The sequence below is a fragment of the Choloepus didactylus genome, chromosome 10 (genome assembly GCF_015220235.1).
Source record: "Choloepus didactylus isolate mChoDid1 chromosome 10, mChoDid1.pri, whole genome shotgun sequence".
Lineage (NCBI taxonomy): Eukaryota > Metazoa > Chordata > Mammalia > Pilosa > Megalonychidae > Choloepus > Choloepus didactylus.
In genome coordinates this window covers 129,584,554-129,598,034 of record NC_051316.1, presented here as the reverse complement: position 1 = coordinate 129,598,034, position 13,481 = coordinate 129,584,554, and the positions used below count along the sequence as shown (strand labels likewise).

Genomic DNA, 13,481 nt, shown 5'->3' with positions numbered 1-13,481 from the left:
CAGTGCGTTCTTTTTCCAAGTCCCTTGCTCACATCCTGCTCACACCCATGCTCTTTCGGATGAGTCCCTGCAGCTGGGCACTGGACATGCTGGGGCCGCCTCTCGGCTTTCCACAGGGAAAGGCGAGCTTTGGGGGTGGGTGGGGAGGGGGTGGCGTGTAACTCGCACTGTCTGGTGTCCCACCCGCTGTGACGGTGGCAGATTGTGGAAGTGGGTCGTGTACTTATCTCAAAGGTTGTCGTGGGGGTTGACTGGAAACGAGAAGTGAGCGGTCGGGGCACAGCCCAGTACGTGGAAGCCGTTGCCGGCTGTCGGCTGCCTCCGGCCTCGGGAGAGACTGCAGCCTGGAGCCTGCCCAGGAGAAGGGGCCGCTGGGCTGGAAGCGAGCTGGGAGGCTGGTCCCGGGGCAGAGCTGACGCAGAGCTGGGGGTGTAGCCGGAGTCTGCTTGGCAGAGCCAGCCGGGCATGGCCCTGTTTTAAATTGCGAGCCCCCACATCCTCCCTGCCCCTGGCCCAAGGACCCTGGGCCCCCGACTCATGGTGCTGGGTCTGTCTGAATGCATGTTCAGAGCCCCTCCAGTCCCTCTCAGACAACACGCTGGCTGGAGGGGGACATTGCTCGGGGCGTGTCTTAGTTTGCCAGCTGCTTTGAGAAAGGTCACCCCAGGTTGACTTCAGCAACCGTTATCATCTCACAGTCCACATCCAGGCATCAGAAGGCCGGGCTTCCTCCTTGCCGCCGTCCCGGGGCCCCTTGGCTTGTGTCCCTGCCCCCGTCATGTGGCGCGCTCTCTCCTTGTCGCTGGCTCCCGGCTCTGAGTCCCGCGGGCCCTCCCTGACCCCTGGCTTCCGGGGTTTTCTCTTCACAAGGTCTATAGTATATGGATTAACACCCTCTCTCCCCGCCCCGTTCAGCCGAGCCACACGTTAGCTAACAACATCTCTGAGAGATCCTGCTCACCAGGGCTCACACCCACGGGGACGCGGATTAAGATGGATGTGCCTCTTGTCGGGGAGCGTGAGTCCGTCCGCCCCCAGCGCCTCCAGAGCAGGGCAGCCTTGGTGGGGAGGGACCTGGTTCCAGACCCCAAAGTGGGGACCTGGTCTGTTTGAGGTGTGAGGTGGGACAAATAGGGAAGGACAGAGAAAGATACATTTGGCTCAGGTCAGGGGGAGCTCTGACCTCTAGACGAAGCTGTCCAGGTCTGGAACGAGGCCACCAAGAGAGGGGGGACCCTGTCACCGCAGGAGGCCACAGGGGGCTTTGGGAGAATGTTGAGCATGACGGAGCCAGCCTGCCCCGGCCACCGTGTGAGCCTGCCCACGTCCCTTCCGGCCAGCAGAGGTCTGATGGCAGCCATGTGCTTCCAAAATCCCATTGTCCAGGGCACTGAGGCTGGGGTGGGGCAGGCTACAAACCTTTCGTGGCATGCGGGGTCTGAGCAGATGCCCAACACGGCGTCACCGGCACCCCGTGCCCTGCCAGGAACCCATGCAAAGAACTGTCAGAGCCGCTCTGATCTGTGGCCCAGGAGGCAATCTTTTTTTGTTTGTTTTTTTAATACACTCTTCTGGAGCCGTAGACATGATGCAGGTAAATTTGTGTGGACTCTTAGAGTGGATCTCAAGCGGTGATTTTCCAACCGTTCCTGGGCCCTGGCGCAGGTCAGTGGAGCAGGCAGGCTTGGAGGTGTCCTTCTCTCTGTCCTGTCCTGGGCTCCCTGCTGCTCGCTTCTGTTCAGAGAAGGTGCTGCCTGGCTCCCAGGGTTGGGAAATCACCGTCCGTGGGGCTGGAGTTCAGGCAGTCGAAGCTGCAGCTCTGACAAGGCCCCGGGAAGGGGAGCCTCGGGTTCCCATTTTGGAGAGGAGCAAGCCGAGGCCCACCAGGGCTGGGGGGCTGTTTGTTCACGTCGTGCCACCCAGGAGAGCCTGCGCGTGGGTTTGAATCCCGGTCCATGTTGACCGAGACCCCCCCCCCATTTCCACTGTGCCATGAGGAGGAGCTGACGGTTAACTGGGTATTTGGTGAGGGTCCGGGAGTCTTGGACCCCAGATCTCCTGGGCCCCAGAGCTGGTGTCTCTGAAGCCTGGAATATTCTGACCAGACCCAGCCAGGAAGCCAGCATTCCCCTCAGAGGAGGGTGAAGACTTCACAGCCCAGTGCTGGCAGGAGAGGAACCACTGACTGCAGCCCGGCTCTGCCGTTCATGGAAAAAAGAAAAAAAACAAACAAACCTGTGCCGGCTGCTCGCAAGGCTGTTTCACTGGGTAGAGGGCTGGGTCTTGGACAGGCAGGAGCCCGCTGGCTTTCAGGCACGTGCCGCTGGGGCTGGGGAGGGACAGTGAGGTGGCCAGGCGCCCCATTTATAGGGAAGTTGATGTGCCCCTGGGCACTGGCAGCCCCAGCAAGGAGGGTTTCCTGAGCTCCATCGTCCGGAAGGGGGTCCCTCTTCCTTGCTCGCTCTCTCATGCACCACCCCATTACATGAGTGCACGTGCATGCACGCACACACACACACCAGCAGAGTCTAACACCACTCAGGGCCTTTACCAATGCCCACAGCTCTCTGTGGATTGTTCTGGTCCCTTGGCAAGGGCCACCCCATTAGTGGTTGGGTTGTGCGCCAGGAGTGCAGGGGATGGGGACGAGAGGAGTGGGAGGTGGAGGTGAGGCCAAGGGAATTAACAATATAAGCGAGGCTGACCCTTTACACAGACCCCCTGGCGGGATTTAGAGTCTTAAGGAGTGCAGAAAGGTCAAAGGAAGTTCACGGGGGTGTTTGAGAAGGACCAGGCCCTGCCATGGGTAGGCAGGGAGGGGTTGAACAGCTGATATAGCATCTGGGGAGGCTGGCAAGGATGAGTGTGGTTAGGTTTTATAATCACCCACCCATCCACCCCTCCACCCACCCATCCATCCAATCTACCCTTCCTTCCTTCCCTCCAACTATCCATCCACTCAAAAGAAATCCATTGATCTGGGAGCTGAAAGCATGCTTTGTGCAGTGGTTTTTAACCTCTAGAGTCTCAGACTACTTGGAATGTATGAGAAAGGCACTAAACTGCCATCTTCCCGGACAAGTGCCCACAGGCTCTGGAGGACTCAAACAGCCACACACATGCATGGGTCCACACAGCCACACACACACAAAGCCACACACACATCCTCACACAGCCTTCCACACACAGCCATACACACACTGCACACTCAGCCGCACATGCAGCCACACTCACATGCACACAGGTTCAAACACAAATCCACGTATGCACACACACATTCCTACACGGCTGGTGCCCCCTTGTCAGGAGAGATGTGGCTACCATGTTGAGAATTTCTCCTTTGTGTGTCGTCTACTCCTTGTTTTAGATGGGGAAACTGAGGCTAAGAAGCAGATGCCTCACCCATGGTCACCTGCCCAGTCAGTGGCAGGGTTGGGAGCCAAATGGGGGAGGGGCTTTCTATGGTATCCCTGAGGCCCAGACCCGGGGAGAGAGTCTGTGAAGCTGGCCGTGACTCACCTGGGCGAGCAGGTGAGGGCAGGTGTCATCCACCTGGCCAAGACCAGCAGTGTCCTCACAGGTGCGGTGCCTGTGAATCGGGCTCTCTGGTTCCAGAAGACCATTTGACTGTGCTGGTGAGTGGGTGGTGGGCCCTCAGCTCTGCCTCTTCACAGCCACAAGCCCCTCTTCTCCTCCCCCTGAAAGCGCAGCTTTGGCCCCTCTCGAGGGCCTGTGTGCCCCGAGGGCGGAGGCTCGTGCAGTCCCCTGGCTGCTGACCCTCGACCCGTGTGTGCCTGGCAAGGGGCCCCATAAGTAGCTGTTGAAGGCTCTCTCTGCCCCTGGGGGGCCTATTTGTGTTTCTCCGTGGCCTGGGGTTAGTGATGGATGAGGTGGGCGATCAGCCCAGGCTGGGTGGGGTAGGGGCTGGGGTGCAGTGAGGTTAGATCCGGCAACGTGGGCTGGTGGAGGGTCAGACCCACAGCACTGTCCTTCCCGGGCCCTCCCAGCAGAGCACGAGCCGGCTCCTATCTCCGTCCCCGACGTACCAACCAGGAAGCCACGTCCCAGGCTCCCTGGTGGCTCATGGGCCCCTCCCTTCTCCCGAGCGCAGGGGTCATGTCGGCCTATGCCATGTGCGTCCGCTACGACGGCATCGAGGTGGACGACAGCTTCTGTGACGCCCTGACCCGGCCCGAGCCAGTGCATGAGTTCTGCGCCGGGAGGGAGTGCCAGCCCAGGTACCCGCCACCGATGCCCTGCGGGGTGGGGCAGGGCAGGCTCGGCTCTGCCTCTGCGTGGGTGGCAGGGGGACCCACATCCTGCTCTTACCTGCGTGCCATGGGGGGCTGCGGGCCCTGCGCTGTCACAGGCTTCTCTGTACCTGTGCCTTGGCAGGATAATCTGTCCCTGGCCTTGTACACAGTAAGTGCTCAATAGACGCTTGTCACTGCAGATTTAGAAATCATCCAGAAGGTAAATTCTGCACTTTAGGGACACCCTGTCCCCCCACCCAGCTCACTTGATGTGTCTAGAGTTTTTATAAAGCAAATGGGATTATTCCTGGATTTCGGAGCCCCAGGGCTGCTGCCCTGCCTTGCAGACCCCATCGGAGGGATCCCAGAATGCATTCATTTCCCAGTCTCCATCGTGGTGGGGGGCAAACACTCTGTGAGCTGACGATGTCGCTGTCCCTGATTTCCCAACCAGGGAGTGGGGGCACTCCTGCTCCCCGAGCACAGCTGAGCTCCCCGCTTTGCCTCTGGCCTGCTCCGCCTTGGACCCCGTGCTCCCCCGGGCCCTGTGCTCCCCATGCATTTGCTACTTTGGGGGGGGAGGAAACCCCTGCCGGGCCCTGCCTGCCCCCCCCCAAGCCCTCCTGGGCTTGGGTCTCTCACCGCAAATCTGTCCTTCCAGGGGGCTGCAAGGTCTCGCTCCTAAGCCCATGTGGCTCAGGACACAGAAATGAGGGGTTTCCCCCTGGCATGCTGGGACCTGCTCTGGGCACAGATTCAGAAACTGGCCTTCTGCTCCTTTCCCCATCGCTGAGAGCCGGGTCTGACCCCGAGTCAGTGAGGGGGACCCCCGTGTGAGCCAGCAGTGGGGAGGGGACTCCGGGCTCCAGGAACTGGACGTGATCCCAGGTGGGGGTGGGGAAGGGCAGGAGGGAACAGCATTAGTGAAGGATCAAGGGGGATCCAGCTCCCCTGACAAGGGAAAAGGCAAGTGGTAGGGAGGTGAGTGGAGGTTAGCACAAGTGGTGGAGGAGGAGGGAGAAGATGTGGAGGAGATGAAGGAGAAGAGGGAGATGAGAGAGATGAGGGAGGTGGGGGAGGTAGAGGAGATGAAAGGAGATGGAGGAGGTGGAGGAGATGAGGGAGGAGGTGGTGGAGATGAGGGAGATGGAGGAGATGAGGGAGGTGGAGGAGATGAGGGAGGTGGAGGAGATGAAGGAGGTGGAGGAGGTGGAGGAGGTGGAGGAGATGAGGGAGGTGAAGGAGATGAGGGAGATGAGGGAGATGAGGGAGGTGAGGGAGGTGGAGGAGGTGAGAGGAGATGGAGGAGGTGAAGGAGATGAGGGAGATGAGGGAGATGAGGGAGGTGAGGGAGGTGGAGGAGGTGAGAGGAGATGGAGGAGGTGGAGGAGGTGGAGGAGATGGAGGAGATGAGAGAGGTGGAGGAGATGAAGGAGGTGGAGGAGGTGGAGGAGGTGGAGGAGATGAGGGAGGTGGAGGAGATGGTGGAGATGAGGGAGGTGGAGGATGTGGAGGAGATGAGGGAGGTGGAGGAGATGATGGAGGTAGAGGAGATGAGGGAGGTGGAGGAGATGAAGAAGGTGGAGGAGGTGAGGGAGGTGGAGGAGATGGTGGAGATGATGGAGGTGGAGAAGATGAGGGAGGTGGAGGAGATAAGGGAGGTGGAGGAGGTGGAGGAGATGAGGGAGGTGGAGGAGATGATGGAGGTGGAGGAGATGATGGAGGTGGAGGAGATGAGGGAGGTGGAGGAGATGGTGGAGATGATGGAGGTGGAGGAGATGATGGAGGTGGAGGAGATGAGGGAGGTGGAGGAGATGAGGGAGGTGGAGGAGATGAAGGAGGTGCAGGAGATGAGGGAGGTGGAGGAGATGAAGGAGGTGGAGGAGATGAGGGAGGTGGAGGAGATGGTGGAGATGAGGGAGGTGGAGGAGATGAGGGAGGTCGAGGAGATGAGGGAGGTGCAGGAGATGAGGGAGGTGGAGGAGATGAAGGAGGTGCAGGAGATGAGGGAGGTGGAGGAGATGGTGGAGATGAGGGAGGTAGAGGAGATGAGGGAGGTGGAGGAGATGAGAGAGGTGGAGGAGATGGAGGTGGAGGATGTGGTGGAGATGAGGGAGATGGAGGAGAAGAGGGAGGTGGAGGAGATGATGGAGGTGGAGGAGATGATGGAGGTGGAGGAGATGAGGGAGGTGGAGGAGGTGGAGGAGATGAGGGAGGTGGAGGAGGTGGAGGTGTTACAGTTCCTGGGGGCAGGTCAGCACACACTCAGGGGTCCGCCATCCCTATGGTCATTTGCAGAAGAGCACTGGTTCGCTGTGGGAACCCCTCCCTGCCTTCGCCCGGCTTCCCCTTGGATGGGGGTGTCCCGGAGGAGGGGGAGGCCGCACTGTCCCTGGGGGTTGGGCTGGGTGGGCTCCCCGGGGGAGCTGAAGGCGCCTGCCCCCCGAGGCAGGTGGGAGGCCAGCAGCTGGAGCGAGTGCTCGCGCACCTGCGGCGAGGGCTACCAGCTCCGCATCGTGCGCTGCTGGAAGATGCTGTCGCCGGGCTTCGACAGCTCCGTGTACAGCGACCTGTGCGAGGCGGCCGAGGCCGTGCGGCCCGAGGAGCGCAAGACCTGCCGGAACCCGGCCTGCGGGCCCCAGTGGGAGATGTCCGAGTGGTCGGAGGTGCGGGGCGCGGCGGCCTGGGGGGCGGGGGTGGGCCCGTCTGGGTTTGGGCCCCAGTCCAGACCCCTGGATCATGCCGCCCCGTGTGCCCCCAGTGCACAGCCAAGTGTGGGGAGCGGAGTGTGGTGACCAGAGACATTCGCTGCTCGGAGGACGAGAAGCTGTGTGACCCCAACACCAGGCCTGTGGGGGAGAAGAACTGCACGGGGCCCCCCTGCGACCGCCAGTGGACAGTCTCCGACTGGGGACCGGTGAGGGCAGCCCCGAGGCTGGGGCGTGAGGCTACACCAGGGCGGGTCCTGGGGCTGGGCCTTGGTTTCCCCATCTGTCGGGGGCAAGGATATAGGCACGAGCCCCCAGGTGGCCTTTCTCCCCCATTATCGGAATCAAGACCTTTGTCCCCAAACCAGGTGGCCGACCTCGTGACGCTGTCTGTCTGTCTCTCTCTGACCCCCTTTCTTTCCCTCTCTCTGTCTCTCGTCTGGGGGAGGGACGCTGTGGTGCTGACGGGGTTCTCTCTGGGTGGGGGGGTTCACGGACCACCACTGGCTGCTTGTCATCGAGCGTGTGTTATTCCTGTAATTAGACCAGAAAATGGGATTTCAAAAGTGATTCCTGTGGCCACCGCTCCCCCCGCTGCCCGGGGAGCCGTCCTTCTCCCTGGGAGCGTCGTGGGGGCTGGGGGGCCCTGGAGGCGTGCCCCCCGCCTCTCACCCGGCCCCTCCCCCCGCAGTGCAGCGGGAGCTGCGGACAGGGCCGCATGATTCGGCACGTGTACTGCAAGACCAGCGACGGCCGGGTGGTCCCCGAGTCCCAGTGCCAGCTGGAGAGCAAGCCCCTGGCCATCCACCCCTGCGGGGACAAGAACTGCCCTGCCCACTGGCTGGCCCAGGACTGGGAGAGGGTGAGTGCCCCCCCCGCTGAGGGGACCACAGGCCAAAAGCAAATTGGCCGAAGTGGCAGGTGGGTCGAAAGGATGAATGAATCGCCAATTATGAAGGCTCAATTCACTCAAGATTCATTTGGTATCGGTAGGGAAAGCCCTGGAACTTCCCCAATCGAAAATGAAGCAGGTGCTCGGACACGTGGGCCGAGGGGCCGTCAGGGCCCTGCGGGTCCCCATCCCCGGTACAGCTGCCGGCGGCTCCTGCCCCGTGGTCCTGCGTGGCCTGCTTGTCGGGATGCTTTTCTCCCACCCAACCTCGCCAACTTGTTGTTTCAGCCAAATCGCTTTCCTCCGGTTGGTCCAGGCGGGTCACGAGGAACCGAATTATGGCGGGCACAAGTGTTTTTGCTAGCGACCCGAGTTTGCCGCGGGCCTGCCCCGGGTGCAGTTGGCGCAGCCTTGGGCCCCGGGCCGCTGACCCCTCTGTCCCCTGCCGCAGTGTAACACCACCTGCGGGCGCGGCGTGAAGACGCGGCTGGTCCTGTGCATGGAGCTGACCAACGGGAAGCTGCAGACGCGCAGCGGGCCCGAGTGTGGCCTGGCCAAGAAGCCCCCCGAGGAGAGCACGTGCTTTGAGAGGCCCTGCTTCAAGTGGTACACCAGCCCCTGGTCGGAGGTGAGACCTGAGTTCTGACCCCACCCTTTGGCCCCCTGACCTGCCTCAAATGCCCCGAACGTCTTGTCTTGGCCTTCGTTGAGGTTTGCCACCCCTGGAAGCATCTCAACTGTCAAGTAGGCTGGCCACCACCTCCCAGGAGGCCTTCCCTGATCTCACCTCTGGCTTTTCCCAGGCCACTTCTGGCCTTGAATGCATGTGCTCCCCCAGCACCTGTGCCTGGTGCCCACCAAGGGGCAGATGGGGGCCGGCTGTGTCCTGGGTGCTCGGGCCCTGGACCCCGGCAGCCACGGTCAAGCAGGGACATGGTTTCCGGGGATGCTGGCACTGGGTTGGGACACCGGCAGGGGCAGAGGGAAGCCAGCGGGAGAGGCGACAACTCTGCAGACACAGACCCGGCCCCTCCACATATCTGTGGGTTCCAGAAGCCCCCGAAATCAGGATATTGGGTGACCAAGAAGAGTCCCCCTTACCTCCTGGGCTCAGAGGCCAGTATGGGAAGGCCTGGGCCTGCCTGGGCCCAGAGGGCCCTCCTTTCCTCCTTGCACCAGCACCTCGCGGAGGGCTCTCCTCACCACACAGAGGAAGAGCCTGAGGGTCAGAATGGTCCCTGAGCTGCCCATGTCCCTCACCTACTGAGGCGCAGTGGACACTGGAACTCCTGTCTGCTGTCGCAGAGTCAGAACCAGGCGGGTGAGGAACTTGCAAAGTGAAGGGAGGCTTGGACCAGCCCCTCCCAGCGACCCCAGGACCCCCAAGGTGGGCTGGGGCTGGCCTGCCTGAGGTGGAAGCAGCCCTACATCACAGGTGGGCTCAGGGTGGGCACCTGCCCTCCCCCCATATGTTCTCTGGCAGAACAAGGCACGTGGGGCGGATTTGTCCTGCCATTTTCCTTTCCTGCCTCTCTCCTCCCTGGGGAGGCCTGTGGGGTGAACTCGGGGTTCCCGGGGGGCCTGTAAGCACCCTGACCGTCTCCTTCCAGGAGAGATGTAGTCGTGTGCAGATGTCAGTTTTTATCAAGTCCCTCAAACACCACTCCCTGTCTCCCCTCTGTCCCCAGTCCCTCTTCTCAATTTTTGAGGCTGTCAGCTCTCAAGAGGGGGCGAGTGGGGGGCCTAGAAGTGGTCTTTGAGATCGCTGGGTGTGGGCACAGAACAGGGGGGATGCAGTGGGGGTGGCAGGGGGGACTTGGAGTCCGGGAGCTTCAACCACGATCATGTCCTGACACTGACACCCTGACTGACACACTCAGCCCCCAGATGGTTAAATTCTAACATTTGAGGGTTCAGGGTAGAGGCTGAGCCTGGGGTGAGTGAGGACCTGGTGAGCTGGGGATCCAGGGGAGACTCAGGCCACACACCTGCCCCCCCAGGTGTGATCTCTGTTCTGCCCACACCTCCCAGGCTTGCCCAAGAGAGAACAGGTGCAGGCACTGCTGGGTACTGTGAGGAGGGGAGGACCCCCAGTGGGCAGCCTTGGGGACAGCGTTGGGGGAGGGCAGGATGAGGGGTGACCTGCCCCAATGGATACTGGGGGGCATCTGTCTTTTTGTCCCTGGTGGGGAAGTGCTGGCCTCTGTCCCCATGGTGGCCTCCCCCCAGGACGCTGAGGCCTGATGGGGCTCAGTAAGTGTCCGTCCTCCCCCAGCTGCCCCATCCACGGCTCCCCAGGCCCGGGGACAGAGCCACAGACACTAGGGCTGGCTGGGGACGTGTTCCTCCTGGTGGTCTTCAGTGCCGCCTCCAGGGACTCCGCCGGGCGTCCGCCAAGGGCCACTCGTCCTCTGGCCGCCCGTGCCCAGCCGGCCTCTGGCCGCCTCCAGGCTGGGCAGCCCCCCCGGCAAGCAGGCTCCCTGCCAAGGCATCGTCACTTCTCCTTGTGCCTTTGCGAACAGAACCAGAGGGCGGCCCGGGGCAGAGCCTCCCCACCCAGCCTTGGGAAGCCGAGGGCTCGGGTCCCAGACGTGCCTGGGTGATGTGGGGTCACCCACGTGGCGGGTGGGGGGGTGGGGTGGGAGGGAGCCGCCGCCCGTGGTAGCTTGGCAGGGAGGACTCGGGGTAACTGGGGTCAGCAGCTGTCTCCGGTGCTCTGGCAGCTTGGCGGGGTTTTCCAAGGGGAACATCTGGACAGGGGAGCTAGGGTGGGGGTGGCGGCTTCAGGAGCTGCGTTCAACCGGCCCCTGACAAGCGCAGCTCTGGACGGCCGTGGGAGACCTCAGCGCTGCGCATCCGTCCGAGCACGTGCACCCCGGGGCCGGCCGGCTGCACGGGGCCTGGGAGAGGGTGGGAAGGTGGTGCAGGGGGAGCCTGCGGCGGGGCCTGACGTCCCCCTTCCTGTCACCACCACTCCGCTCCCGGCTTAGTCATTTCAAATGTGCACCCCTGCGCCGGTGTCAGCTGAGACCCAGGCCCAGCCCCATGTGCTGGCTGTGTCCCGGCGGTGAGCGCCCGCCTGCTGGGGCCGAAGCCCCTGCCCGACAGGTTGGGGACCTGCCCGTGCTGTCTTCCCCGCCAGTGCACCAAGACCTGCGGGATGGGCACGAGGATGCGAGATGTGAAATGCTACCAGGGCACCGACCTTGTCCGCGGCTGTGACCCACTGGTGAAGCCCGTTGGCAAGCAGCCCTGTGACCTGCAGCCCTGCCCCACGGAGCCCCCCGGTGAGCGGGGGCACTGAGCACTGTGGGGGGCTTCCCAGAGGTGGCCTCATCTCAGCCAGCGCCCGGAGGACGAGCAGGCGCTCGCCGGGGTCCCTAGGAGGCGGGTCTCGTGGTTGGAGAGGCCCAGGTGTGCCCGGGGAGGAACGGCAGGTGCAGCCCGACCCGGGGGAGGCCTGATGGGCTCGTGGGCCCCCAGGGGCAGGCCGAGGCCTGTCATCTGGAAGGAGTGTCCTGCTGGACGTGGGAGGGCAGCTAGGGGCTGGGACTGGGGAGGAAGGAGGCAGGGGCTGGCTTGGGCACCAGGGTACCAGAGGCAGGGGCAAGTGACAAGTTCTGCTTTGGACATATTGAGGGGGACCCTGGGTCTGTTCCTGCAAATGCTGACCTCTGGGCCCCACCCTTCCCACTGTACACATCAAACCACCCGACAAGGACCCCTGGGGAGGCTGCAGGGGCAGGAACAGGGTGGCCTCAGTGGGGACACCTCCGTTTTGCAGAGAAATAGAGCCATCCCCTGAAGGGAGGTTGGAGGGCGCCTGCACGTGGGGCAGGAAACGGGGTGTGCAGGGGTCTCCTGTGAGGGGAGGAGCCGGGAGGGGTGGGGCAGGGCTGCGGGCACCGTGGAGGTCTCGCCTCTGGCCCCCCTGACGCTCTGTGCCCCTCCGCAGACGACAGCTGCCAGGACCAGCCCGGCACCAACTGTGCCCTGGCCATCAAGGTGAACCTCTGCAGCCACTGGTACTACAGCAAGGCGTGCTGCCACTCCTGCAGGCCGTCCCCCTCCTAGGTGCCCGGGACCACCGCGCCACGCCCCCTCCCTGCAGGGCCCGAGTGCTGAGCCTCCCCAGGAGAGGGACTCTTTCCGCAGCCGTGAGCCCCGCTCTCACCCGGGAGAGCCCCCAGAGTGCCGGCCCGGCCCCCCGCCCCGGCCGCGGGAAGTTGTACAGAGACTGAGGAGCGTGTCTGCGGCCCCCGGCCCCCTCCCTGCGCCAGGGGTGCAGCTGAGCGCCCGCCCCACCCAAGAGATCCCAGGGCCCGATGCCCGGAGGTGGAGGCGACCCCCCACCCCAGTTCTATCCCTTCTCTAGGTCCAGGTTGCCTGTGGATTTCCCTGACATATGGTTGGGGACGAGGGACGGGGCAACCAAGGAGACCCTGAGGCGCCCCTCAGAGCCTCCCCGCGTTTAGGGCCACCTTCCTGGAGAGTTTCGCCTCGCCACGCAGCGTCCACTCCGGGTCCCTGCCCCCAGCCCTCATGCACACAGAGGGACCCCTGCCCTGACGCGGCACGGAGAGGCCTCGCCGGCACAACCTGCCCGGGGGGAAGGGGGTCTGCCCCTCACACGTCGCACTGCCCATCGCGCATGTTAATAAAGGGGTCCTATTTATGGCAGCCTCGGGTGGTGTCCGTGGCTCCCGGCAGGAGCAGCGGGGCTGGGCGCACAGGGCCAGGCGGGCGGGCGGGCTCCTGAGAAACGTGTGCTGAGCCTTGGTGCGGGGGTGGGCAGGGGACCTTGGGGACAGGGGGAGGCTGCCTCACGGCTGACGGTGGCCAGGAGGAAGGCTCTCCCCGGGGGGTGGCAGCAGGGAAAGGAGAGGCCGGCAGGACGCAGGGCTTCAGGCTTGACTGGCCTTTGAGACGCCACCAGCTTCTTCTGCATCCAGCTGGGGAAACTGAGGCAGCAACCCAGCAGGTTCCGGCCCGTGTGTGTGTGTGTGTGTGTGTGTGTGTGCGCGTGCACACACATGTGGATGCCTGCCCATACCCGCATCGCAGGGGGTTGGAATTGCATAACGACGTGGAAGGTTCTTTTCGGTCCCCAAATCCATGGGTTCGTGAGGTTCACGTGGAGCAGCTCAAGATCACCCACTTGTTTTGGGTAGAGCTCAGTCACCATAACCCAGGGGTCTGGGGGCCTCCCTGCCCTTCCCCCATTCTCCTCTTCTCCTATTTCCTGCCCACCCCCCATTTTCCTTTCTGGACTCTGCCCTGAGCCTCATGAAGCTGGTATTGCAATCACCCAATTGTGCTGATGATAGAACCGAGACCCGGAAGGTTCTGTACCTGTTCCAGGCCCCCCAGCCTGCTCCCCAGGAGCTCAGCATCTAGGCTGGTGGTTCCGGAAGAGCCACACGGCACCCTGGAAACTCGAAAGCCCCCCTCCCCAAAGGTCCCGAGCCCTGGCCCCATCTGCCCACTTGGGTCTCCGGGAGCCGCGGGCGAGGGTGCGACCGCCGTGGGGCCCAGGCCGAGGGAAGGCTCAGCGGGGCTGCGAGTCAGAGCCAAGTTTTATTTGCTTTCGCATTTCCCGGGGAGCCCGGCTGCAGGCCCTCAAGTGGG

The 13,481-nt window shown here is 63.1% G+C and overlaps 1 protein-coding gene across 2 annotated transcripts in view; it reads left to right on the top strand.

The window, feature by feature from the left end:
• Positions 1-12,490, top strand: part of ADAMTSL2 (ADAMTS like 2) — a 35,922-nt gene extending 23,432 nt beyond the window's left edge. The window contains exons 13-19 of one of the 2 annotated variants that reach the window (XM_037797380.1): positions 4,112-4,238; positions 6,706-6,919; positions 7,015-7,170; positions 7,653-7,823; positions 8,305-8,481; positions 10,996-11,140; positions 11,809-12,490. In XM_037797380.1, the coding sequence (XP_037653308.1) occupies positions 4,112-4,238; positions 6,706-6,919; positions 7,015-7,170; positions 7,653-7,823; positions 8,305-8,481; positions 10,996-11,140; positions 11,809-11,927 (1,109 nt within the window). In that variant the 3' untranslated portion in view covers positions 11,928-12,490. The remainder of the gene's footprint in view (positions 1-4,111; positions 4,239-6,705; positions 6,920-7,014; positions 7,171-7,652; positions 7,824-8,304; positions 8,482-10,995; positions 11,141-11,808) is intronic. The other variant, XM_037797381.1, reaches the window with a different exon arrangement.
• The last annotated feature ends 991 nt before the right edge of the window (positions 12,491-13,481 follow it).